The 26,014-nt window shown below is 42.3% G+C and overlaps 2 protein-coding genes and 1 long non-coding RNA gene across 5 annotated transcripts in view; 2 read left to right on the forward strand and 1 right to left on the reverse strand.

The window, feature by feature from the left end:
• PRKCZ (protein kinase C zeta) overlaps positions 1-5,623 on the forward strand; it is a 41,392-nt gene extending 35,769 nt beyond the window's left edge. For all 3 annotated transcript variants that reach the window (XM_030289614.4, XM_072917255.1, XM_030289615.4), the window contains 2 exons: positions 2,109-2,224; positions 3,018-5,623. In XM_030289614.4, coding sequence (XP_030145474.4) covers positions 2,109-2,224; positions 3,018-3,105 — 204 coding nt within the window. In that variant the 3' untranslated portion in view covers positions 3,106-5,623. The remainder of the gene's footprint in view (positions 1-2,108; positions 2,225-3,017) is intronic.
• A 677-nt stretch (positions 5,624-6,300) lies between these two features.
• On the reverse strand, positions 6,301-10,149 carry FAAP20 (FA core complex associated protein 20). Its single transcript, XM_030289617.4, has 4 exons — positions 9,913-10,149; positions 8,636-8,783; positions 7,360-7,985; positions 6,301-6,805 (listed from the first exon to the last, which is right to left on the reverse strand). Exons 1-4 carry the CDS (start codon positions 10,014-10,016, stop codon positions 6,733-6,735), a joined length of 951 nt encoding a protein of 316 aa, XP_030145477.4. The 5' UTR covers positions 10,017-10,149; the 3' UTR covers positions 6,301-6,732.
• A 133-nt stretch (positions 10,150-10,282) lies between these two features.
• Positions 10,283-21,838, forward strand: LOC115498074 (uncharacterized). Its single transcript, XR_004369648.3, has 3 exons — positions 10,283-11,310; positions 11,639-11,806; positions 19,899-21,838. It is a non-coding gene; the product is annotated as an uncharacterized lncRNA (long non-coding RNA).
• The last annotated feature ends 4,176 nt before the right edge of the window (positions 21,839-26,014 follow it).

Genomic DNA, 26,014 nt, shown 5'->3' on the forward strand with positions numbered 1-26,014 from the left:
ATAGTCTGGGAAGGCTGCAGGGAGTGTAGGAAGAGGTGGCACTAACATGAAAGAGTTCAGATGAGAGAAAGCTACACAGTTTCATTTTTCCTTTGAAGCTGCTGCTCTGAATTTCATTGTACCATTCTTCAGAGAGCACAGTGCAGAAGGAATTGGTGCTTTAAAAGACCTGGTGTTTACAAAATTATCCTAGTAATGAGGGCTGTCTTTAATTTTATCAGATATCCCTTGCTTGGAGTTCTCCCTTCAGCCTTAGTGGGGTTTCTTTTGGTTTGTTGTTGGTTTTGGGGTTTGTTTTTTTGCTATCTTGTGGTGCCCCAATGCAGCTCACTCATATCCTGCAGTTTCTGCTTTGCAGTTTTTTGAGAGAGAGGGAAAAAGACAAGTGTTGGATTTGTATTTTGTTTATCTGTAGAAAAAACTCTTCATCAAAATTGGTACTTCTTGGTCAACATTTATGCTGATTGAATTTTTACGTTTTCTAACATATTTTTATGGCTGAAAGCTTTAATATTAAATCCCTATTTTTTTTTAAAGGGGAGACTTAGGTGATGTGTTTTGTGACATGATTAGGCCAGTGCTGCTCAGAAGGATCAACGTCAGATAAATGTGAAGTTAAATTTCTAATAAGTTTTGGCAAATGTACTCAGGAAAAAATGAGAAAATACTTGGAAAGCTTTTTTAGTTAATAGAATCTCCTCCTCACTGCCTGCATTTCAAAGAAAACATTTGGACTTAAAAGCTTTTCTAAATCTTTTCAAGTTGTAACCTAAGGAAACGAGTCTAACAGCAACTTAAAACTTGTTCTGTGTAAAGCTTGAGCTAAATGGAAAAATAAATATAGGGAAAGTGAGCATATAGCCCAGGAACATTTTTCCTGGTGTTAGTCATCCAAAGTGTGGCACAGGCCAAAACACTTGAGATTGCTCACTCTGCTGTAGGATGGCTCAGCAGCATCCAGGGCAGTTCTTTTTTGGATTGTTTTGGGATATTCAGTTTATTCTCATCTCAGTGCCTGTTTTATGGTGTTTAACCATTATATGCTGGAGTAAGAACTACAAAGCCAAAGCTACTGTTTGCAGTGAGGGATGTTCTAGAGCTGCACCACATGTTTTTTTCACTCATTTTCTCAAGTTAAAGGCTGCAAGTTCTCTCTCTGGCTGATTTAAGAGGGCTTTTATGATGTACTGAGTGTAACAAAGGAAGAAGACTGATGTTTAACCCCTTGTGGAATAATGCCTGGCTATTGGATGTGAGTGTGAGGCAGCAACTCACAGGGATAGTCCTGCCACCTTGCTTCAGTTTTTAAATATTCATTTTGCTGATTCCTTCATGTTGCCATTCTTGTTTGGGAGGAGCTGATTATTTCTTCCCCACAACTTTGATTTCATGGTGCTTTCCCAGACCTGATCATTGATGGGATGTTGATATGTTAATGCACCACCCTGTGATAGTTTCACAATTTCCTCCTATCTCCATCTGTACTTCCTGTGCTCTTCCCTGAAACCTGAAATCCAAGATTTTTCTGTGATTTATTCCCCATTTTGTTTACTCTGTACCAAGCATCATGAGAGATCCTGGCCTTAAAATCAGCTTTTTATCTGATATTGGTAATACAAGTGATCATTTTGATTAGTGGTAACAACTACTCACTCTCCTCACAGTTACCTGTCCTAAATTAGATTTTGGAGATCTGTAGCCTAGACAGTTTATTAACTGAATATAAATGTCAGAATTAGAATGTTGGTGTCTGTGCTACTATGAATTGGACTGTGTGACAGATTGCACAAAATGAGGAAGAAAAATAGGTCAATTTCTCAGGAACAAAAGTAAATATTTTGTGTTAACTGCTGTATTGCAGCAATGTGGGAATTTATCAATCCTGAGTCTAATCTACCAATTTAGAAAAAACCTAAAAAGCTGAATTATTTGTGGATTTTTATTTTAAAATGCAGAGCAATAACTGTATTGATTGGCTTGTAGGGTGTAGTACTTGGTATTTTGATGTTCCTTCCCAATAGCATTTACAGCAGTTGGATTTGTGTTTCCTGAGGGATGCTGTGACTCCTGCACACTGTAATTTTTTCCTTTCCCCACATTTTGGGTAGCTGGAGAAGAAGCAGATGACGCCCCCGTTCCAGCCGCAGATCACGGACGATTATGGCTTGGACAACTTCGACACGCAGTTCACCAGCGAGCCCGTGCAGCTCACCCCAGATGATGAGTATGTGCTGCTCTGCCCCAGTCCAGCTGCACAGCTAGGAATTCATTCATAGATTATCTCAAAATCACTAAGAGACTCTGTGTGTTGGTGTGGTTATTTTTTTCTTTTCACAAACGGGACAGGACTGCTGGGCTTTGAGCTTTTACTGCAGCATCAGCCTCATTACGTGGCTGAGACAATAGCAAGATGGCAAAAGCTCACGTACAGCCAGCAGCATCCAAAGATTTCTTTGACAGAATTCACAGAATCCCCAGGTTGGAAGAGACTGTAAAGATCATTGAGTCCAACCCAGCCCCAACAGCTCAACTCAACCCTGGCACCCAGTGCCACATCCAGGCTTTGTTAAACACACCCAGGGATGGTGACTCCACCACCTCCCTGGGCAGCCATTCCAGAACTTTATCACCCTTTCTGTGAAAAGCTTTTTCCTAATATCCAACCTATATTTCCCTTGGTGCAGCTTGAGACTTTGTTACAGAGCATCTTAAAAACCTTTTAGCCAATAGCTTATTGCTAAAGCTTACAGATGTTTGTTTTAGCCAATTACACATACACCTGTTTCACACGTTCACTTGTCTTTCTATTAACAATAAACAATAGACCATTATTAAGCTTAAAACCTTTTACTATCTTGCTTCTCAAAATCTTACCATTTCCCACAACTGTGTACTTGCCATTAGAACTTAGTCACGTTACAGTAAATTTAAAATTCTCTGTCTTGCATAAGTTATTATATGATAGAAGATTGCCCTGTGTTCTGGTAAACTAAACACTTCTCTCATTTGTTTTTCAGAGATATAATAAAGCGAATAGATCAGTCAGAATTTGAAGGATTTGAATATATTAATCCATTGTTGCTGTCAGCAGAAGAAACAGTATGAAGGAATGACCTCGTTGGGGACAGTGTGAATGACATTAATTTATCCTTAACTACAGTATATGCATGCGAGGCTGGGGACTGGTCACTCTGGATGGAGACCAATGATCTAAAAACAAATTTGCTGCTGAAAATCAAAGAAGAGAATTATGGTTTTGGTGGGTGTCCTCTGCCACTTAGTGATTCTTAAGTTCTGGGCACTGACACAACTGGCTTCATTAATGAAGGAATTTGCATTTTGTGCCTGTTTCATGAAGGATTGAAACGTTCATTGCATCCCTGCAAAAGGAGATCATGAGAAACTTTGAGATCCACACACTTTCTACAAACATTTGATGCAATGAGCTCCCAGTTGAAGAGTATTACAGTGTAACATCCTGAAGAATAAAATATATTACAGTGGTGTTGAAGCTTATTTTTGATGCCTTTTTTCACAAGTGGTACCTGTCTAAACATCTCAGATATATTTAAAAGGAGTTGTGTTTTATTAGCAATCAAAACATAAATTTGGGTACAAGATTTAAGTGCCTAAATGGATAAACTGCATTGAAGGATTACTGTGTATTTGGGACATTCTTACACCTGGTAAGTTCTGCTTGTTAATATTAAGAAAAATTCCATCTGAAACATACAGTTCACAGCTGCAGCCTGATGTTTAGTTGCATTTTTACAGAATTTGGAATGCAGAGGGACTCAGTGAGATTAATTCCAGATTAGAATTTACGGTATCAATTACAGAATCTGTTGTCTTAAACTCCAAATTTACCAAAATGTAGAGATTGAAGAAAACTAAATTTGCACACAAAGAATTTCTGAACATACTTAAGCAGTGCCTACACCTACAATGATATTATGTTGTATATTAGATTTTTGAAAAGTATTTTTATCAACAATACAAATATTCAGATGTAGAGCAAAAGCATAGTAAAGCATAGCCTTAAAGTAGTAAATCTCTAGAATAACCATAAGATAAAATCCACTTTCCTGATAAAGCACACCTCCTGCTTATGATAAACTGTCTGCTTACAGTTGCTCAGTGTGCATTAATAACTAATCATTCTGCAGCAGAGAATGGGATCTTTCAGCGAAATGATTTGCATCGAAGTAGTACAATTCTTTTAATGGCAGAAAACACAAATACCTAAGAAATTGGAAGAAGCAAAAGACAACTGTGGAATCCCTTCTGGTGGGAGCTGGGGGGTGCCAGGGGAGGACTCAGGAGTTGCAGGGGCTCAGCCCTGGGCCGGCAGTGAGGCTCTGCTGCCTCGGGCTGGGCTCCAGGGCTGCTGTGGGAAGGGAAGACAAACCCTGTGCTGGCATCTCGCCTGATTGGGTGTAAAACACGGGAGAAATTGTGACACTTTCACTTTCTTTACATTAACCTATGGTTTTCTCAGGGTACAGCATTGCATTAGGTGCTGAACATGACATCTTTGGGATTCACATCCAAGTCATGAGGTGCTAGGACCAGACTGCCAAAACATTGTTTGAAATAGTCAATTAATCATTGATTAACAATCTAGGTTTTGTATCCCCTCCTTAGCCACAATTATGCAGACCTGTGGTTGTTTAGTTCTATGAATCCCATTCAGGTTTCAGTTGTGGGTTTCTCTGTTGGACTGTAGCTTTTCATATTCAGCAAAATGTGTTTTAATCAACACTAAATAATTTAACTAGTAAAAAGTACTTGCCTCAAATGCCTGGACTTTAGATACTTTATTATCTACTAAAGGCAACATTACCTTTTAAATGTAATCTGACATTTTGTTTAATTGTTCCTTTTTCCCCTTTCCCCTCTTATTTCCCCTAAATAATTTCCTGTTCAGTGTTTTCAATTCCCCTGGTACTAAAGCTAATCAGTAGTGATCAGAGTGACTGCAGGCAGCTCATGAGTGGAACTGTGACAGGTTAAGCTGTCCTTTGACATGCCAGGGCATGGAACTTTAAACTGGAAATATTAGAAATGTGGGTTGGGGTTTTTTTTAACCTTTTTTCCAGGTTTCAGAACATTTTGGGAGGGAGGGAAGGAAGAATAGAAAGACACATTTTGCTAATCAAACATTGTAAAGACTTTGATTTTTATTTAAGAATTTACAGGCATTTACAATGTTGCTGTGTTGCCAAATAGTTTGCTGGGTACGAGTTTGGTTGCTCATGTGCAAGTGTTTGAATAATGTTCTGTTCACAATGAAGGGGAAATTTTTTATATAAAGTACTTGTTTTATAAATAAAAGAAAATGAAGGATGTAATTAAATGTGTGGTTTGGAAAAAAAATCCTAATATATTACAAATGGATCTGGTAATGATATATAGTTGTCTTATTTGAAATAGTAAATGAAAATTCTAGCTAATTTAATGATTGTAAAACAGTAAATATGTTCTTGTAGTTTTGTATAATTAATTAGTTGGGATCTTTGCTGACCAGTTTTAATTGTGCAGAAGATGGTATACTAATCCATAACAGCTGAGATCATTTATATTCTTGCACATCTATTAAAGACTTTAATGAAAAAGTTAATAAGACTGTTATTATTTCTCAGTGAACTGGGCTGTGTCCAACCTCTGAAACAGACCCCACTGTAAATTAGATCTCTAGGAGCCTCCCTGTATTTCTGTACTGTACTCTGTGTTTATTCTCTGTCTGGATCCCAGCTCAGCTGCAGGTTTTGAGGCCCAGGGAAATAAACCAGAGCAGGTTGGTGATCTCGCCCCTCCGTTTGTGCTTACTGAACTGTCACTAAATGTCATTTATTGTCATTCCCAGGCTTAGCAAGTGTTCCCCTGCTCCTCTTGAGACCAAAGGAGCAGCTGAGCTCCTGAGCCCCTCCCAGCCCCAGCAGGCTCTGGGCTGTTTCCTGCGCTGAGCCCTTGATGGTGCAGCTGTACCAAAATCGGCTCTTTTGGCTGTGTTGGATCTCACTGTGCAGCTCAGCATTGTGACACTGGCAGAAGTGTTCCTTCTGCAGCCTAATTAGCCCAGTCATATTAATTACCTGTTTAAACACTGATACTGACTTAGAAACGTGCACTGTAAGGTTTTGAATTTAGCTGGGCTCCTTCAGAGACATAAAAACCCCACACCTTTATTTGGTCTGGGCTGTGTGTCTTCTCTTAAATAGCTACACTCCCAGGATCAATTATACAATTATATTTTCTTACCTAGGTATTAAAACCACAAAAAACCCTGCCAAATTCAAATTACTTTTTAACTGAGTTTATTTTCATAGATTATCTGTTTAGAAAAAAAAATAGTGAACTTTTGGATGAGAGTAAGTAACAGTTGTCTTTTGCTCAGCTGCTTTCTTCTGGCCTGAGAGATTCAGAACTCTGGTGCATTAGACAAAGCTCGAGGGATTCCCAGTAGTGCATTTTTTCAGGAGTACCAAGACTCATTTCCCTGGGGCTCTATGGGACATCCCAGAGCACCATTTTCAGAACTAGAACTACTTTATGTGCATTTGAGAGGCTTTAAAATAACAAAAACAAATAGGCAGCTAACACTTATCCTTCTGTTGAGTTACTGGTTTAAGTCAGAGACAAGGATGTGCTTCCTCGACACATTTTTCCTTTTCCTTTGAGAAAACTTCCTTCATCCTTGGCCTTGTTCCTGTGCTCTCCACTCTTCTGGATTTACCACATGACATCATCTGCACTTTCAGACAAGCACCTGGCAAGGTGGCCATCGATGTCCAGCTGGGAGAGTCTGCAAACACAGAACCAGTCACATCCTTCTACTGCCCGTTCTTGGCTCCCTCCCACAAGTGTTCTGGTACCTTAGTGGGGCAGTCACTGCTGTGCCCAAATCCTCTACCTAAACCTCCCACTCTTGCTGTTACTGCTGCTCAAATGGGAGCTGAGTAGCACAGACCTGATGCATTTTTAGCCTTCCTAAGCCTTTTGACAGAATGACTGAAATTGTCTAAATATTAATGCAGCCACTCCTTGTCTCCTGGTTCAGCCTCCCAACAACAGGGAAAGTGGCCCCCAACAGAGCTTGCAGGGTTAGAGGACCTGTGGAAAAGCACATTTTCAGCAACTCTGACAGCCAAAGACTATGAAATTATGTTAACATTTCTTACTGTAAAGCAGATACTCAACTTGTAAATGGGATTAAAGTATATAATTCTGACAGCTAAAAAGGACCTCACAGTATAAGTTTTGTCTGCTTTTGTTATTCTGTATATATAGGAAGCATCCAGAAATTGTTGGGATTCATTTATGGGAAAGTTATGAAAAAATTCCAAAACACAAACTTACCTTCCACTAAACTGCATCAGACACATTGGACAACTGTCAAGAGCTGAAGCTGCTCCACTCTGGTTTTCCACCTTCTCCTCGTGGCTCTCAGCCCCAGGAGTGCTCCCAAGCCGAGGCTTCTCCGCAGGCACCCCGGTGGTCTCCCCTGCTGGAAGCTCCCTGTGCTGTGCCTGGATTTGAGGCTTTTCCTCACCCCTGCCTTTCCTGCCTGCCCTGCTGTTCTGTACAGTCCCTGCGTGGTGCTCCTGAGGGCTCAGAGCTTCTGCAGGGCTTTGTACCAGCGCCGAGGGCTGTGCTGAGCTGCTGTGCCCAGGGAGTTTACGTGACTTGGGATTCACATCCAGCTCTGAAACACCTTCTGTGTCTGCCCCAGGTGCAGTTTTGGTTTGATCTGTACTGGTTCCCCTGCAGGTTTTCTCAGCTGTGGATGATAAACTCTTCAGTTTATCTGTTTGGCCCTGTCCTTTATGTAATTCATTGCTCTGGCTCTGTGTTGGCTGCTGAGAGCTCAGATCCTTGGGGCTCAGACATTTTTCTTTGTGAAAAGATGGGAATGATACCCACTGGAAGTCTTTCGTTCCGACTGTAAAGATTTCCTGGTGTTCTGGACTCTTTTCCTGTTGTTTCTACAACACACACACAGAGAATGTCTTAAGCAAATGTAGCTCAATCAATACCTAAACCCAAGCTTTGAGAACATGTTGCAAATACTGAGAAAGCTGAACTACAGGAAAGAAAAGAACATTTTATTTATGTCCCTCCTCCAGGAGTTTCCTGGAGCTGATGGAATATGGGTCTTCCCTTAGCATTTCTGAATGGATACAATGGGTACTCATGTTCCAGAGAGACGAAGGATGAAAACAACAGCCTGCTGCTGTTCAGGGGGGAAAAAGTACATTATAAGGACTGATTTTTATGTTGTGATCTTGCCACTGGAGTGATGTCAGGGTGGGTTCTGTATAATTAACTTCTCCATTACAGCTTGCCTTTTCCAGTTTTCGTTTCTGAGGGAGATGCTGGTGTTTACGGCAATCACCAACCTTACACAGGCTCCCTCTTCCCAGTAAAATGTTGGAAAGAATTTGCTGTACTGCAAAAAAAGCCTCTTGTAGCTGTCCTTATATTCCCTCCCACACCATGCCCAGCCACAGCACACAGAGATTAAAGAGCTGAAACCCCACATCTCTAAAAGCTGTTCCAGGTTGTTTCCCATTAAGCAGGCTGTCGCTATTGGAAGCAGGACACAAAGTGCAAAAACAAGGATACATCACGCTACCTTTTCCAAGAACTCTGGAAAGCTGGGCACTGTGTCCCAGTTTGTGCACTGTGAATCTTGACTGATGTCTTTCAGTAGCAAAAGCCAGGCTTTTTCACACTCATTTAATTCTTCCTTTTCAAACCAGGAACATCTGTCAGTCGGTGCCCTGTAAAGACACAGTCCAATAGTTTGAAGGTGGGAGAGAAGAAAGAAAACACTCTTAACACTGATACTAGTTTTTGCCTCTTTTTTTCTGGAACACAAAGACATTATTGAGCCTGCAAACTATTTTTTGCAGCTTTATATGACTTACGTAATTTGTACACCTAGCAAAAAATTAACGTCTAAATGCTTTCCCTTCTGCTTGTAACAAATGAGCAGTAGGTGTCTATCCCTATCTTCACTTCCAAGTGGAACAGTAAAGTGCAGCCACTGGTTTATCTTGATTTATCTTCTCAAATACCAAACTTAACACCTGCTGAGGACAGAAATCATGGACGTGTTTGCACTGAGGGTGGCAATTGCATCGGTTCCCATGTATGTCTGCACATTGCAACACTGCCATTTGAAATTACTGATTTCAAATCCCAAACAACTTGATTTAATTGATCCTAGGAACTATAAACATTAAAAGGTAATGTTGTATAAAGACAATTCCAGGGGAAGGATGGATTGTTTATGCAACAATGGTATTTTCATCCTTCCTGATGCGTTTTCTTGGGTTGCTGTCCAAGAATGAAGCTGCAGGGAAAAAAATAGAAACAACATGCCCTCAAAGAGCAGAGTGTTCAACATCTCACAGCCCATGGTGGAAGGGACACGGCCGAGCCCCCGGGCTCGAACACACACCGAGCCACTCACTGCCTTCCATCCTCCCCAGATTCAGGGCTGGGAAACACAGGAAATATTTCTGCGCTCCTGTGAGCCGTATTCTGGAAGAAACAAAACTGAGTTTTCATACATTAACTTTTCTCAGGCCCTGTCGTCGCCAGTGCTGTTCTGTGCCGAGGAACGTGTGGCAGGCTAGGGGCCCGCCGTGCTTTATCCTGCAGTTTTATCTCTATTTTAAAAGGCGCTAGGGGTGGTGTTTTATGAAATAACCTTTAACAGACACAGATCTGACCGCGAAACGCCGCGAGTCGCCGGAGCGGTGCGGCCTGGCCCCCGGAGCTGCTCCGATCCCCCAGAACCGATCCCATCGCCCCGGAGCCGGTTCGGTCCCTCAGGACCGATCTGATCCCTCCGGAGCCGATTCGGTCCCCCAGGACCGACCCGTTCCCCCAGCCCCGACTCACTGGGGCCGCGGTGGGGGCTCGGGGCCGGGGCTGCGCTCCCGGCCGCGGGCGGACGGCGCCGCCCGGGGCTTCAGGCGCAGCTTGGCGGCTCCTTCCTCACACATGGCCGAGGCTGCCCGCGCCTCGCCGGGGGACGGCGCTGGCGGCCGCGGAAGGGCGGGGAGAGAGGGCGACCGGGGCTTCCTCCTCTTTCTCTTCCTCCTCCTCCTCCTCCTCCTGCCCCGGGCGCGCTGCCGGGGCTGTGACTCTCCGCCCTCAGAGCCGCCCTCAGAGCCGCCCTCAGAGCCGCCCTCAGAGCCGCCCTCAGAGCCGCCCTCAGAGCCGCCCTCAGAGCCGCCCTCAGAGCCGCCCTCAGAGCCGCCCTCAGAGCCGCCCTCAGAGCCGCCCTCACGCCCTCTCTCTGAGGGCGCCCTGACGGGGGCCCGCCGTTCCCCAGCCCGTGCACCCCTCAGCCGCAGGGGGCTGGTCTGCCTGTAAACCAGCTCTTTTTGGTGCTGCTTTTACCCGCAAACTTTATGTTTTGAGAGGGTTTTGGTGTGTTGGGAAGGGCAGGGTCAGGGGCTGTGCTGGGTGGTCCCTGTGGCGGAGGGGACAAGATGGCGGCGGGTCGGGCCGGGCCTGTCCCGCCCTTCTCCTGGAGCTGCTGCGCGGGGCCGAACCCAAAGGCTGTTCTTCCAAAAATTAAAATTGATTGGGAGCGCACCTCTTACCTAATTTCGCTTTTAGAGAAGAATCCGAAGTGATGCGATTTAACGTTTTTGGTCGGAATGTCGCCATGCTAGAGAGGGTTTAAACACTCCCCAGCCAGCAGTCGTCTCAAAAACAGACCCCAGAGGAGTGGTGACACACACTTCATCCTCCAACAGTACATGAAAGGATCAGAAAGTAACTCTGCTATTTAAACTCTTAACAATTGATGCAAAAAATAACTGTGCAAGGAAATAAATCCAGTTTGGTAACAGGTATTTATGAGGGAGCACCAGTGCTGAGGACTCTTTGCATAAAACCAATTTTTTATTGGTAAAACATGAGTCCAAGTCCACATTCTTCTTCTGTAACTGCATTTATGTGCTCCTGGATGTCTGTGGACAGCACAATCCTTGGATTTTTCACAGTAGAAAGGAGGCATCAGTATTGACTGATAGAGGTTACACATGTGAATTGCTGTGTTGGTCACACAGCCCAGCAAAAGTGTATTAAGTAACAGTTGGCATGACTTAATATGTGCTTTGAGTGGATCTGAACCTTGAAAATGAGTATCAAAGTTCAGAGATTCACATTTCACATAAATTTAAAGCTGAGCAGGTCCATCCAGAGGTGTTTCCGCTGAGGATGATTCTGTCTGTACAGAAATCTGGGAGGCTCTGCCCAGCCTTCACCTTCCCTGTGTTAACTCAGGTACTTTGTTATTCCTGTGAGTCCATAATGCCTTTAACTCTATATAATAGCTAATTTTTTAACTTTAAAGCAGCATAAGTAGGTTTCCTTTGGTGGATAAAAATCTTGGAAGTGCAGTGTTTGGTTGCTCCTGGGATCTGTATGGGTTTATACAATAGATAGCTGAAAAACAAAAATAATTTTAAAAATTGTCCTACTAGAAGACCAGTATTTAAACTGTGTGATGGGCAGAGTAAAACGAGAATGAAATTCAGGAAGAAAGAAAATACTGGAAAAGTCAACCCCTGTCGCACAAACTAACCTTTTCCCACATTAATATCTGTTACAGCTACTGCAGTGCCCAGGGAACACCCAAGGTACAGTCACAGGGTTCTGTCATTTTTGTTGCCATTTAGAAGCTGCTTCTCAGTGTGGTGAAAGGAAACCCCAGGAAATCGGTTCTCCTTTCCTTCTTTGTCGGGAAAGGTGTTCCCCCAAAAGCTGCAGGTGGAACAAGGTAAGTGGAACAGAGGCAAAGGGTGAATTTGGATCTGAAGGGTTTAGAGAGGAAGGTGTGGTGACAGCAGAGACAAAGAACAGCAGGAGAAAGGGGGTGTAAATAAAGCAAAAGTGTGAATTGAAGAGGGGTTTGTCCATGGAAGTGGTGGGAAATGAAATGAGGAGGGGTAGAAATCTGATTTTACAACCAGCTGAAAAAGTGTTCCTTGGGGGATTTCACTCAGGATCACTGGGAATTGTGGCCCAGCGCTGACTGTCACCACATGGAGGCAGCAAACTATGCAAAACCAGGGATTTAACAAAACCCGGGGGGCTGTGAGAGCACTCCAAACACGCTCCTGGGTGTATCTATGCTAACGATCAGTGATGCCACAAGATTTCTTTTATTCCCGTGGTGTTTGGGTTAGTGTTTTATGTTTTATGACTCCTTGGATACTCCTTGGACAACCTTATGCTGCTAAATCGTGTGCTGTACCCATGGATTTATGTTGTTAGATATGACTTCTCCCAGAGCAGCCATCAGGAGTGCAGCCTGTTCTTCATGCTGGAGGTGTTGCTGTGTGGTGCTGTGAGCACTTAGAGCATTTGCAAAAGCTTTATTATGGGGGAACATAAAAATTGGTTATTGTGCAGTAAGGGCCACAAATGAAAGAATATAAAAAAAGAATAGGGAAAATTATTATTGCCACTTCTGCTTGTAAAAAGCAAAAGGAGAAAACCTTGCTTCTTTAGCAACTGTAGATTGTAGGTGGGTTTGGATTTTGTAGATTTAACTGAAAATTCTAAGGGTTTTTTGATTGCTATCTGTTTAATGATACCCACTCTAACCATGTCATGAATGTTTTCATCCTTGCTCTGCTTCTCTAACTACCTGCAGATTTCAAACTAGAAATCTTTGTCCATTAAGGACATTTAGTATTTTTCATCTGCATCTTTCTGGAATGAATAACGTACTAAGAATAGGAAGGCAAAGTAGAATAGGACCTGTTCTTGGGCTTGCCCCTTTGCACGAACCTTATCTTCTGTTTCCTCCACTGCCTGAAAATCCTATTACTTTTTGCTTGATTTTGGGTCTAGCTAATTTAATAATTAGAATGTTTAGTGGTGTTAGGAAAAAAGTTCTCCTAGAAATGCAGAGAATAGTCTTTATCATAATCAGCCTTGACTGGATTTGAGCCAGTGGTCAAGGGATTTGAGCTTGTGGAAGCCAGAATGCTCCTACAGATTATCTGCAGGGATTTCCTTGTAAATGGAGTGCCAGCATGTGTAGTTATCTCTTCCCTGTTGAGTCTCATCAAGCTGCACACGCTTAATCTTTACTTACATGGTCCCTGATTCTTGCTGTAAAGTGGGCCTCAGTTTTAACTTTTGCTCTCAGGAAGAAGGGGCTATTATAACAAATTCTAATCCTTTTGCAGTTCCACAATCACTAAAGCCTATAAATTGCCTGCCAAACAAACCAAGTGATCTTTTCCTGGGCTGAGGGAAAGAGGAGAGTGTAAAACGCAGGTGCCAGCATTTGCTGGGGAAGAACTGGTACATTATCAACTAATCCGCCTTCTGCTATTTCTGATTTCCTCCCCAACAGCTGCAGCATTGAATGAGAGCTTCTGCATTTGGGAAGAATTAGAAAGCTTGGTAATGCAGGGTCTCTATTACAGATACAGCAGCTCACAGACAGGGAGGAGATTTTTGCTGCCGGTGTAGAATTTGGAGTGCTAGGCATTTTATAGCCTGGAAAAATTGTAATTTTCAGCTGTTGTTATGGAGTAATCAATGGAGAAGAGATGCCACAGTTTCTGCTGGGTTTCTCTCAGAGTCTGATGTCATTGCATGCAGGAACTATTTTTTTTTTTAATGTGCCACTTTGAGGCTGAAGCACATACAGTTTTTATTGAAACTTCTTTTTTTATGACGACTGATGCTGGCTGATAGTTTTAGACCTTCTGAAATATCATTTCTTCTGTAGTGATAGCTCCAGTATCAGATAAAAATGTTCAGAAGAAATTGTTCCTTGCTAGACCATTGAAATATTATTATATTTTAATTATTTTATCTAATCAATGCTTAGCTTAGGAGTACATGTTGATAAGATTTGTCCTTGTCAAATAGTCTGTGACTTCACTCAAGGATGAGCGTGGCCATTCTGCAAATGTAATAAAGGACAATGTCCCCAAAGAGACCACAATGTGCAGAGCAGCAGGGAGAGCTGCTGCAGCAAATGTCCCACAGCTGAAATGCTCCACTCTAATGTCACAACATGTCCCCTGAACAGCAAATGTAGCCCTGGAAAGAGTAACCCAGCAAACTGACCCACTCAGTCCAGTGCTAATCACTGCCTGTGGTGAAATGGGAAGGTCTGACTTTGCATTCATGTGATGTGTTACAATTAAACCACAAAATGAGGAGAACTGGGTAAGACTGGCTTAGTCAGGAAAATAAAGATGACGTGCATTTCAGTTTGAGAAGTGCAGGCTCATTGCTGCTTCCAGAGAAAGTCAGTTCAGTGGAGACAGTTTTGTGGGCTCTCCTTAATTTTAGTTGCAGGAGACATTCTCTTTCCCACAAAAAGTCACTGCCTTTGAAACCTGCTCCCTCTGGTAGCACACCAAAGCTGAATTTGCCAACGTGCAGCACCCAGTACACGACTCATCTCTTCAATTCAGCCTTTCCAAATGCAAGGACAGATCAGCACCTGTGTGGCTGGAGATGGAAAACCCAGCGTTGTGACATTTATATGCCAAGATGGGAAGACCTAAAAAGAGGACTAGGGAGACTAGCATGGCATTTGCGGGTACCAGGTTGCCAAGGAGGCATATTGTATTGAAACAGTTGCCTGGGAAACATTTAAAAATACATTGAATGGAAAAGCATATGTGATGTGCCCACAAGTGTTCTGTGTGAATGAAATGCCATGGCTGATGATGGCACCAAGAGACTGTTACTATTACATGTAAAAATGCTGCAAGTGATGTGTGTTTTTTTCCCCTTTTGTGGTGTTTTCCTGCCCTGTTTGCAGGAGGTGCACCGAGGGAAGGTTGTTTTGCTCATAGCTGATGGATTAAAGTGAATATGGGGAAGGTGGAACACACAGGCAGCAGCAGCAGCTGGGGATGGCAAAAGCAATTTGGCTTCATTTAGGCAACCTAAACCAATTGACAAGGAGCCTGCACAATTCCCCCTCAAAAGTAACAACAGCACTAGTCAAACTCCTACAGTATAAAGATAAATGGTTCTCTGAGCATTGCCACTTTAATTGGTGCTAAAATGGGTATTGGGAAGCTCTGATGTCATTGCAGTGGGACTTAAATGTAAACATCATGGAAAATGTAGGGGTTTTGATCAAAGGTTGGACAACATATATGAAAAAGTTTCTCACTGACCTTATTTTTTGTTTAGGGCACTGAAATAGAGGGAGATGATGGGATAAAGTTTCAGAAGACAGTTAACTGCTCTAGTCCTTCTTCAGATCAGAGTCAATTGCTGAGAGATGGTGCTGACAAAAAAGAATGATGTCACTAGAACCAAAACAAACAATCATATTCACTCTTTGTCTCACAGAAAAAAAAAAAAAACCAACCTTATTTTCCCATGCAGCCAAGAAAAAAAGGAACTAGGAACAGTAATCTTTGATTTCCTGCCTTGGACAAAGAGATTCATCTGTTAGCAACTTCCAGATATTAAAGTACACCTCTCCTTCCCTAAGAATGAGTGGCAGGTGTGAGGCTGGTTAGGATTATGGTCACACTGCCTAATCCTCCTTTGGAGATTTAGAAACAAATATCCTACTCTTGATTTGCTAGAGGCTTAAGAAGCCTGTTTGGGAGCCAGCAGATTTAGCTTGGTCCAGGCTTTCTGTAGTACAGTAAATTTTTTGGACGAGAGATGCAGTGGAGAGGAGTTCAGCTGAGTAAGAAGGAAGGTCTGGAGGCCTTTTTGTTGGTGGTATCTTGCAAAGAGGGCACCAGGGCCTTGGCTCCTGGAAGATGTTGCCTGTTTGGGGCTGGGAAGTTTGCTGCCTGTCTGGTGAGTGCAATTCCCCAGGGAGGAGGAGATTCTGCTGACTTTGCTGTCAGTTTGGCCAGTGAGGAGATGCTTTTTGGCATTCTGGTTATCTCCTCATTTCAGCACAAGCTGCTCAGGGGTCTGAGGTGGTGCAATGATCACGTTGGAAAACCATGAATCAGATGAAGTCTCCTTGGTGTCAGTCAAGTCCCAGAATCACTCATCATTTTTCTGGCCCAGTGTGTGTTTGGTTAAATCAAGTCCTGCTGTTTCTAGGCCCTGGGGTTAATGTAAGAGAGGAGGAGAATCTGCCTTTCATCCTCTCAGAAATTTGCAATGTGACTGAAAACTTGGAGAGAATGTGTCAGATCTCAAACAAAGATTAGGTTTGATGGCACGGAGCCGTGGGTTCTGTGGCCCAGCTTGGAATTCTGCTGAGGAGTTGTATCATCTCCCCATACTTTAAAGTGTTTAGACTCTGAGTTTAGGATGAAATATGGCTTGAGGTTTTCATATTTATTTCTTGTTTGCTTTCTTGGTTTTTTGGGTTGATTTTTTTGTTGGTTTTATTTAATTCTAAATGTATCTCACAAATTATAGCCAATAGAAGTCTGAGTTCCTCTTCTTTTCTTCATTTGAAATCAACATACTAAGGAGCTCCACAAAAAAAAAAAAAAAAAATCCATAAATCACTTGTTTATGGGCATGAAACCACAAAACAGTGGGACAAAATTACCCTACTAGTTAATGTGGTGTGATTTTTATCCGTAACTACAATGGTGTATAAAATCAACATAAAATAGAATGTAATTCAACAGATGAGTATGCCTTTATTGCTTCAATAAATGTGGGTAGTAGGTTTAGTTAGTTTTGCAATTTTTTAAGTCCTGACTAGTGTTTTAGAAAGAAAATAGGATAAGTCTGAAGGAATAATCAAAGCTGTGGAGGCAAATATAAATCTTTTCACTCTGGAGGGTGTATTTTCATATTCATCCTCCCTTTGTCATTAATGCTTTGATAAAAGAAATATAAAATGGGATTAATTTAGAATCCTGACAGCAAAATACAGGAGAGCTCTAGTTTCTTTTCTTCCAGGTGTCATTTATTTAATTGTATCAGACATGGGCTGAGATTGGTTTATTTACATTGTCTTAATACCCACTGAACTGAAACTGCATTGAGGCGTTGTGCGTGTGAGAGGTCGCTGTGCCTGGCTCATCCCTTGCTGTGACACACCCGGTCAGAGGTGCTGGCCAGGGCTGGGCCTGCTCTGCTGTCACTCTGCAGCTCCCAGCAGCTGTCAGTCAGATCCATTCAGTCAACTTCAGCACAAGAAAGCTGATGCCTTCCTGCCACATCCCAAAACTGCTGTTAACAAAGGGTAACTTCATGCTGCTGTTCCTTTCATGAGTGAGTTTGGAATCGAGCTCATTTTGGAGGATTTTCACCAACAGAACCTCTCCTGCTCCCCAAATCCATTTTGCTGTTCTTCAATCCAACTGTCCTGCTCTCATAGAAATTCTTGGATTTCCCCTTTTGATCAGTGGGAAGTGCTCTGAGGGAGATGTGTGGTAGCTAAACCAAGATGTTGTGGTGCTGGCTGAGGACAGGAAACATGTTCAGTTAGCTGAAGTGCTTGCTCTGGTTTGTACCACAGTCTGGTTCCATCATTAGCCTGTTTTTATGAGTCTGTCCTCCCATACTGGAATCAGATGTTTTATCAGAGCACTCTGAGGAAAAGCAGCAGCCTCACAGCTCTCCGTGACTGTGCTGTACCCTGCAGAAAATGAGTTGTTTGACTTAAAGCCACATCCCACCAGGGAAGAGGCAACATCACAAAGAGCTGCAAAAATATTGGCACCATCAAACCTCAGTATCAAAGGAAGAGATGAATCCGGGTCTTCCAAGAAGCTGTTTGGGCCTAATTGGGTTGGCTGGGCATGATGAGATGCAATCTATGACCAGTGCAGCTTTGTAGGCAGAAATGTCAAATACAGATGCGTTTAAGTGAGAGCTGCCTCCTATTCCCTGTCCAGCCAAATGAGATTTGGAGGAGCTGCTCACTGCAGGGTTCAAAGGACAGCAGGGATCAGCAGGGAATTGTCGTCAGTGTTTCTGGGAGTGGGGTTTGGGTTTTGCAATTACACAGAAACTAGAATTGGCATCCACATTTGCTGGTCCCATTATTTAGTAAGGGATGGTTGTTTTTCTGAATTGTTTACCTGTTCAGTGATGATTTAATTTAGGAATTAATTTGGGGAATTTCTACTGCCTGTAGTGTGGTGCAGTAAGTCAGCATACTTAATTATGATATGCCCTCTGCCTTAAAGTAGCCCTTTCTTACATAATTTCATACTGATACCTGTTTATGAGATGAGGCATGGGTGCACAAAAATTAGGGATATTGCCTGTCATAACACAAGACCTGGGAACTGAACTCTGGTCTGTTCACTGGGTCTTTGCATAGGCATAAGACTGATCTTTCAAGCCCTGTTTTACTCCCAGGGGCTTCCAACACCGTGTCTTTCATCAACTTTGAGTTCACTGGAAAGAAATAAAAAGCTGGGACATCTTTCTGAAAGTCTCTGCCTAATGGCTTGTGTTTTCCAGAGTATTGATAAACCCCAGTGCAAATCCTGAGCCTCCCCTGCCCCAGAGACGTGCTCTGGCTTCAGTACCACACTTAATGACAAACAGTCACCTAGTTTACCATATGCATTCTTTTATCTTAGCTGCTCTCCGTGCATGCTAGGAGATTTATTTCTCCTCATAATGCATTTCATGTGTGTTAGTTGTAAATATTGTGCTCATAAATCAGCCTGGAGCATCCAGCCCCAAGGATGGAGACAGCTCACAATAGGTCTGTCTGCTTCACATTGTGAGGCTGAGCTTGCTCTCTGCTTTTTCCATTGCTGGGCTCTGCGAGTGGCGTGTTGCCAGTCTCCTGCCTCACATTAACAGGAATACTATATATTACTAAATTCAAAGTGTTTTTCCTTCAGGACTAGAAGAATGTAATGGAGCATGCATCTGGCAGCAGGACACTGTGGCTGTGGTGTGCAGGGAATCACCCCCAGGGCTCCCTGCTCCAGTCACCAGGGCTGGGGACACCCTGTGCCAGGGGCTGCGTGCAGATAGACACAATGTGTCATGAAAAACCGATTCTTCTCCCTTCCCTGAGCCAGATACTCTAAATTCAATACCAAAAAATCAGCAAGTCTGGTGTGTAATCCCTAGAACTCCATTTTTTCCATGCCACTTCTAGAGCCAGCTCCATCTGTATTCACACCTACTGACCTCACTTTTTTCATCTGGGACATGGAAACTTTTTTTACTTGTCTCATAAGAAGTTGTTTTGAGAATGAATTAATGTGTTATGTTTATGCATGAGGACATGTCAATGCTACAGAGGTGCACACCAAGCTGCCCCAAAACTGGAGTTGTTACTCTCTATTTTTGGGTAGTATCATTTGGCTTCCTCTCCATCTGTCCTTTTGTTGGGAAGTTTGCCTGCCTGGTGTAACTGCAAGTACTTTGTGCAGTGCTCCTGATAAATTACTGCCCTTTTATTCATTTTAAGGATGTTGAGCTCTCAAAATTCCTGTGTTTACATGAATCAAGGCTGCATTAAATTGAATGGTCTAAAGCAATCAATATTCTATAGGCTTTTGGTGTTTTAATTGGCTTGTATTTGGAAGTCTGAAATGGGCTGAGCTGCAGGACTAAAACTAAACAGAGTCTGTCACACCAAAAATACTCTGAAGGAGTGTATTTCTTCATGGTAGTGCAGCTGAAAACACCTCGTTTACTGTAATTGGTTCATCTCACTCTTGTGACTAGGCTTCCCACCTAATTTATACATATTCAAATATGTTTCTAGGTATCTGATTCTTGGAGACCATGTTAAACCAGTGCCTTCTGTTGGTTATTATGGTCTAGGAAGATTTTGATTTGTACTCATGCAGTGCATTCCAAAACTATAACCCTTGATTTGCCTCACACAGTACATCCCACAACTCTGACCCTACATGAAGAAACTGTTCCTCAGAACAGTCTGTAACCATGATGTTCATGATGCATTTCAGGGGAGCTGGAGAGGAGAATGGTGTCATCACCTGAGGGGAAACACAAAGCAGAAAGAAACGAGGAGGGGAAATTTCGGTGCTTATTTTTAGACTCCGTGGGTGAGTATTATTTTCAGCCTTATCTCTATTAATTTCTGCAGAACATGGTGTTAACGTGTGATTAGAAGAAAGCATTGTCATTTCTAGCTCAGGCTAAAGTAATCCCTCCCTGGCAATCCCTGGAGAGTCAATACACCCCTTTGTACCAAGGTAAGGCAGCGAAGACATGGCTACAGATGTGGATGTGTCTGAGACAGCTCTAAGCTGTAGAGAAGTAAACCTTACACATATATTTATGCTTGCTGAGTTCACAAAAATTGTCCCTGACACTGGGTCAGTCCTCCCTGTAGCTGCAAACACTCTGCTAATGAGTTGGTTTAAAGCTAAATTTCAGTATGTTGATGGAGAGCTGTTCTCACACTCATCATCACATACCTTCAGCATCTTCTGTATTTAGCACAAGACTACACACTCATACGTTTCATTGAAGAACATGCTGCCTGTTAATCAGCACTTTATTGTCTCAGTATGCTTAAAATAAGCATTTTGTCACTTTCAAGAAGAAGGAACTTTATTGGTTTGCATTCTGGCACTGTGCTCCATGTTGTCAAGTGCTGTCAGTTGGCTTCTTTCTGTTAACTTATGAGATTGAAACATTCTGGTAGCAATTTTCATCAGATACATATTGGATGTGTTAGAGAAGTATCTCTAATGTTCCAGAGAAAAGAGATTTAGTGGGTAACATTTTGATCTGGAGTGCCAGAGGTCCTCTTTAGAGCCTCTGATTGCTGTATAGGGCAAGGAACACAAAACTGAAATTCCCCTGTTGATCAGAGAATGCAATGAGAGGAAGGAAAGAAGATAACATCTTATCAGGGGATCTTCTTGTTTCCTTTATGAACAGTTAATAATCAGCATTAGCCCTTCCCTCACTCAGTATTAAGCAGAGGACCTTTGAGGGAACAGTGGCTGCCAGGCTACCAAAATTCAGCTTGACTGTCTGAGGCTGTGTCTGGAGTCTGAGGAGCACTAAAAGCTCATACTGCCTTCGAGCCAGATGTTTTGAGTTAGGCTGCAGTGCTGTCTTTTAATTTGGTGTGGAGGCAGAAAAGTACAACAGAGTCTGATCTTTGCTTTGAGAGACCTGTCAATAGCCCTGAGCCTTTCAGGCAGCTCTGAGGCATTTCAGCTCTGCAGCACTCCCAGTTCAGCACCAGCACGAGGAGCAGGGTTGTTTTGACACAAGGAATGCCTGATCTTGTTTGACAAGATTATATATCACTGTCATTAAATTTAATAATTTGCAGAATTGTCCATTGCTAGTTTATATTCTAAGTGGAGCATCAGTAAAGGCAGCAGAGGAGACTGAATGGAGACAGGGAGTGCCAAACCCTGAAGTGGTAAACTCATAATGCCCAAACCAGTTTGTGGAAACATAAAGCGTATTAATTCCTAAATTCCAATAATTTGTAAAAACTTTTGAGGCTTGACTATGGAAAAATAGCCCAGAAATTTGGGAAGAATTGAGTTGAGCAATGTCCTCTGCAGAAGGCCACAAATAGCTTTAGAAAAAGACTTGTGTAAGGCTATTAAATCTGCTTAGGTTCTTGGATACTTCCTGTTGTAAATAGATATGCTTGGGGCCTTTATTGAAGGCTATATAAGAGAGTTTAATTATGGTTATATCTTTTAGCCTGTTACAAAACTTGGCAGCTCTTTTTGAGAAAAAACCCAAAAAACCAAAGCAAAGTTTCTTAGGGCACGTGAACACAAAAGAAATATGTGAGATTTTTGTCTTGGAAAATGCAACAGATTGCAGCTAACCTTGAACTCTCTTAGTAGGAAGAAAAGCTGTGAGAACTTAACAAAATGCTATAATTATCCACGTTTCTAATGGGATTTTTTGGTTATTAATTGAGTTTTATCATGCAGCAGCATTTCGTGAAATTGTGGGGCCAGGAGCATACAATTAAAGTCTTGTTTTGAATCACCCAACTGAGAAAAAAAAATCTAGAAAAAATAAATTATTTGGATTACAAAATGTAAGAACCATATTGATATAATTATCCTTAAAAGGAGATACTGTAGGAAATAGGATGGATTTAGTTATTACAAACATTCATGGAATAAAAACACTATTAAAGCATTACAAGATTCAAACAACCAGTGAACCAAAAGTGTAAAAACAGTGCTTTGGAAATTAATATTTTCCCAAGAAATGTTTCCAGTAAGAACCTGGGAAACTGCACTTTCTCTTGTGGATGAAAAAAGTCACATTCCGACTTTAAAGGGACAGTGCTTCTGGAGAGTTCAGACATTCAGGATGTTCTCTATCTCCATAAAACTGTGAAGAAAGAAGTTTAAGGGCATCATCTGTTTTGTTTTTTTTTTCCCAGTGTATGCCTGTCGGTCTTTTTGTGTGTTTTTCCATGTGGATGGTAAAAGTAGACGGGACAATTTCACAACTGCTGCCATTTCTTTTTCTGACTCCTGGGTACTTGTGGCATTGCTGCTAGTGGAAAATGCTAATAAAATCCCTCTGGGAAGCAGAGTGCCCAGCATATTTTGGTGACATTTATGGTGCCCTGGGTAACCCTTTCCCTCCGCCAGCTCTGTGAGCCTGCTCTCAGGGCGGGTTGCTGTGCTTTGCTCACAGGCTCTCTGCTAAGGAAACCAGAAACTAAGATTGCATTTCAAATCCAGTCCGTGCCAGTAGCAATTCCCTGGTTGTTTTCCATAGGGTTATTTTCAAGTGGCCCATAAATAAACAGGGACATGGTCCCTGATGTGTTCCAGCCTAAATGATGAACATGATTGATCTTAATTGGTTTCCTTGGTAGTTCTCAGAAAGAGCTCTCAGTAAGAGAGAACCTTGACTGGTTATTTAACCTCAGTATTGCTCATTCCTGACTTTTGCTGGTCCTTCCTGGAAATTTCTCAAGGCATTGTTGATTGAAATATACTGCTGAAAGAGTGTCCAAGTGCAGTCCCAACCTCCTGCTGTCAGAACTGGACCTTTTGTGGAGACAAAGGACTGCAGACTCCAGGGCTGTCATGTCTGATATCCTTCACTGGGAACAAATGCACAGGGAAAGGGAGAGAGCAGAGGCAGACCCTGCTTCAGCTCCTTTCTGCGTGGAGGCACAGACTTGAGCTTGTAACATGTACCGTGAAGCATAAATACATATATTTATATCTGTATTTTTAACTGTGTACTGCTGGCTGTGCAGCTGAGAGTGTGGAAGGATTCAGGAATGATGGGATATTTGTATGGCGCACAACCCCCCAGATTTGTTCCAGTAATAGTCTTTAAAACAAAATACAGCAGAGAGGGGACAAGAGAACCCTTTTAACTCTTGCTGGTGACGGATGGACTTCTTTTTTTTTTTGGATTGGTACCACTTGAAGTGTTTTAAAGTTTTATGTGAAGCAGCCTTTCGTGGCCAGTGTAAGGAAGAGGATAGTGGGCACTGCATGGGATCCATTGCAGCAATTCCAGTGCTGAAAATAACATCAACAGCATTTGGTGTCAAGAAACAAAGGCTTGGTCTCAAAATTATTATAGATCAGAGGAGTAAGCTTTGGAGAATGGAATGAAAAAGGAAAAAAAAAAAAAGAAAAAGAAGGCCTGATTAGAGACTTTAAAAAATGCTTTTTCCTGTGGGATTTTTGACAGTGTCATTCTATCAGCATAAATTAATTCTAATCCAGCAGCGGCCATCCTCCTCACCACCTCTTTTTTTTTTTTTTCTTTTTTTTTTTTTTTTTTTTTTTTCTTTTTTGGCTTAGCTAACTGTACATATTACTCAGTTTTCCTGTGTAGAAATTCAAACACAGAAAAAATAATCCAATCCCTGGATTTCTAAATTCAAATAGCTTTCAAATCAGAAATAGTTTTGAAGCAAGAACAATAATCTTTCTGGTAGTGGGTGGCATAAAAAGACAGTTTTTTTCCATTCAGGGCTTTTTCTTTTAAATGTATTTGATTTAGATTGATTTAGCCTGGTGTGGGAATTGAAAGTCTGACTGAAACTTCCTGTTCTGAGTTGTGGCTTGAGTGAGTTGCTGGGTGAAGGTGTCAGAGCAGCCCTGTATCCTCTCTCTTGCATAATGATCCTTGGTTCTGATGAGTTTCCATCACCTGCGTGGGCTTGATGAGGCAGAGCCCTCATGACTGGTTAAAAGCACAGGAAATCTGTGCTTCTCTCCAGACCTCCTCTGTTTTCTGAGAGAATTGCTTCATTCCTTTCTCTTGCTTCAGTTTGTCAGTACGGTGTAAATTTTCTAAGTGCTCTGAAACCCTGTGGAGGACTTGTTGAAATCTTTGGTTGGAGGTTACACATATTCCACAGGTGCTTCTTTACTGAGGTGCTAAATAACCTCAGTCCTGTCAATGGAAGGAACTTGCCTTTCCTTCTTAGAACCCATTTCCCTGTACTTTCAGCAAATTGCAACTTTTCCTGTTTCCAGTATTTCTTTAACAATTTTTTTGGAATGTTGTAGGATGTTTGTGGCAGCTCAGACCTTGTCCTCCACTGAGACCTGAGCAGGTTAGGACCAGAGGTTTCCTCTGAATTAAGGCACATGGGAAGCAGTTCTGTCTTTCCAGGCTGTGCAGGGAAAGCCTTTAAGTTACAGCAACACCTACAGATGTTTCCCCTCTTCTGACTACTCCTGTCAACAGGAAACGGCCAATAAGCAGAGTGGCTTCCAAACTGCAAACTCCTGCAAGAGGTACAGACTGAGGTGGGAGTGCTGGTTCTCTCCAGCTCAGGGAGAGGTTCCTGGGCTCTGGAGCTTCGTGGTGCAGGGACAACCACTGACCATGGGCAGGGTTTTGGTGTCATGAGCCACAGCCCTTTCCCACAGCGCATTTTGTGCTCAGCCATCCTGATCTAGAGGTGGGTCACTTGATGTACTGGGGCCATGTAGCATGAAACACGCCCCCAGAACAGCTCAGACCTTTTGGGCTGGCAGCACAGAGCTATGTTCAGGATCTGGAATATAGGGGAAAATAGGTAGTTTGTGTTGATTGTATGGTCCCATTCACAACAGGTTGTATATGGAAGCCCATGTCCTAAACACTTCTAGTTTTTTTTAAATGCTCAACTGATTCCTTACTTACACTGAACAGTTACTACTTTATTATGTTTTTTTGGAAAATTTCCCCTTCTTTCCCTGCATCAATTAATATAAACTAGAGGTCAGAGCAGCTCTTCATTATGAAAATGTGCTAGTTTTTATCTGTTCTGTGACTCATTTTTCGTGAAGAAAATCAAGAAGGAAAGAGCCTTTGAATCTTATAGTGTGATGAAAAGTACATAAAAACGATTCCTTTATGTGCTTGAGTGTATGATGTTTTCAAGGTTCTGTTTTTGAAGAAAAATTTCAGAATCTTACTGATCATATTGACCTGCTGGATTTCTTTCCACACTTCACATTTCTAGTGAGTGATACGTGGGAGCACTAAGTTGAAATCATCTGAGGCAAGTCTTTATGCTTTTCAAAGAGTATAACTTGCTATCCAAATCCAGTGTCTGCAAAACACCATTTTAAAAATTCAAATGTTGGTGAAGACAATTAGCATGGATTTAGTGAGTACAAAATTGAACTTTGGAAGATAAAGGAGGTAACCTTTGGCTTATTACAGGGCATCAGCCACAGAGCCTCTGCTGAGATTGGAGTTCTTATGCACTGATGATACAAATCCTGAGGATTACTGTGTGTGGTTGGCTGTTCTGTGTCCAGTTTGGCAGTCCCTTGGAGTTGGCTGAGCAGCAGCCCTGTGCAGTGCCACCTTTCCAGAGCCTGTACATTCCCTCTGAGTATGTAATGCCCAACCAGCCAATTGTTTTTCCTCCTTAGCCCCCCTTCCATGGCTGTGAAATATTTGCAGGACCTGTATTTCATGGCTGGCCCAGTTACTGATTTATCTGCTGTACTGTTTATCCCATTGGGACCATGTTATTTTTTTCAGAGCTGACCTCCCTTGCTCACAAACCACAGCTAATTTAGGTTTATTTCCCTCCCTGCCCCCTCCTCCTGGCATGCTAACAGTGATTCCAACTGGCTGTTGA

Source organism: Taeniopygia guttata, chromosome 21 (assembly GCF_048771995.1).
Source record: "Taeniopygia guttata chromosome 21, bTaeGut7.mat, whole genome shotgun sequence".
NCBI lineage: Eukaryota > Metazoa > Chordata > Aves > Passeriformes > Estrildidae > Taeniopygia > Taeniopygia guttata.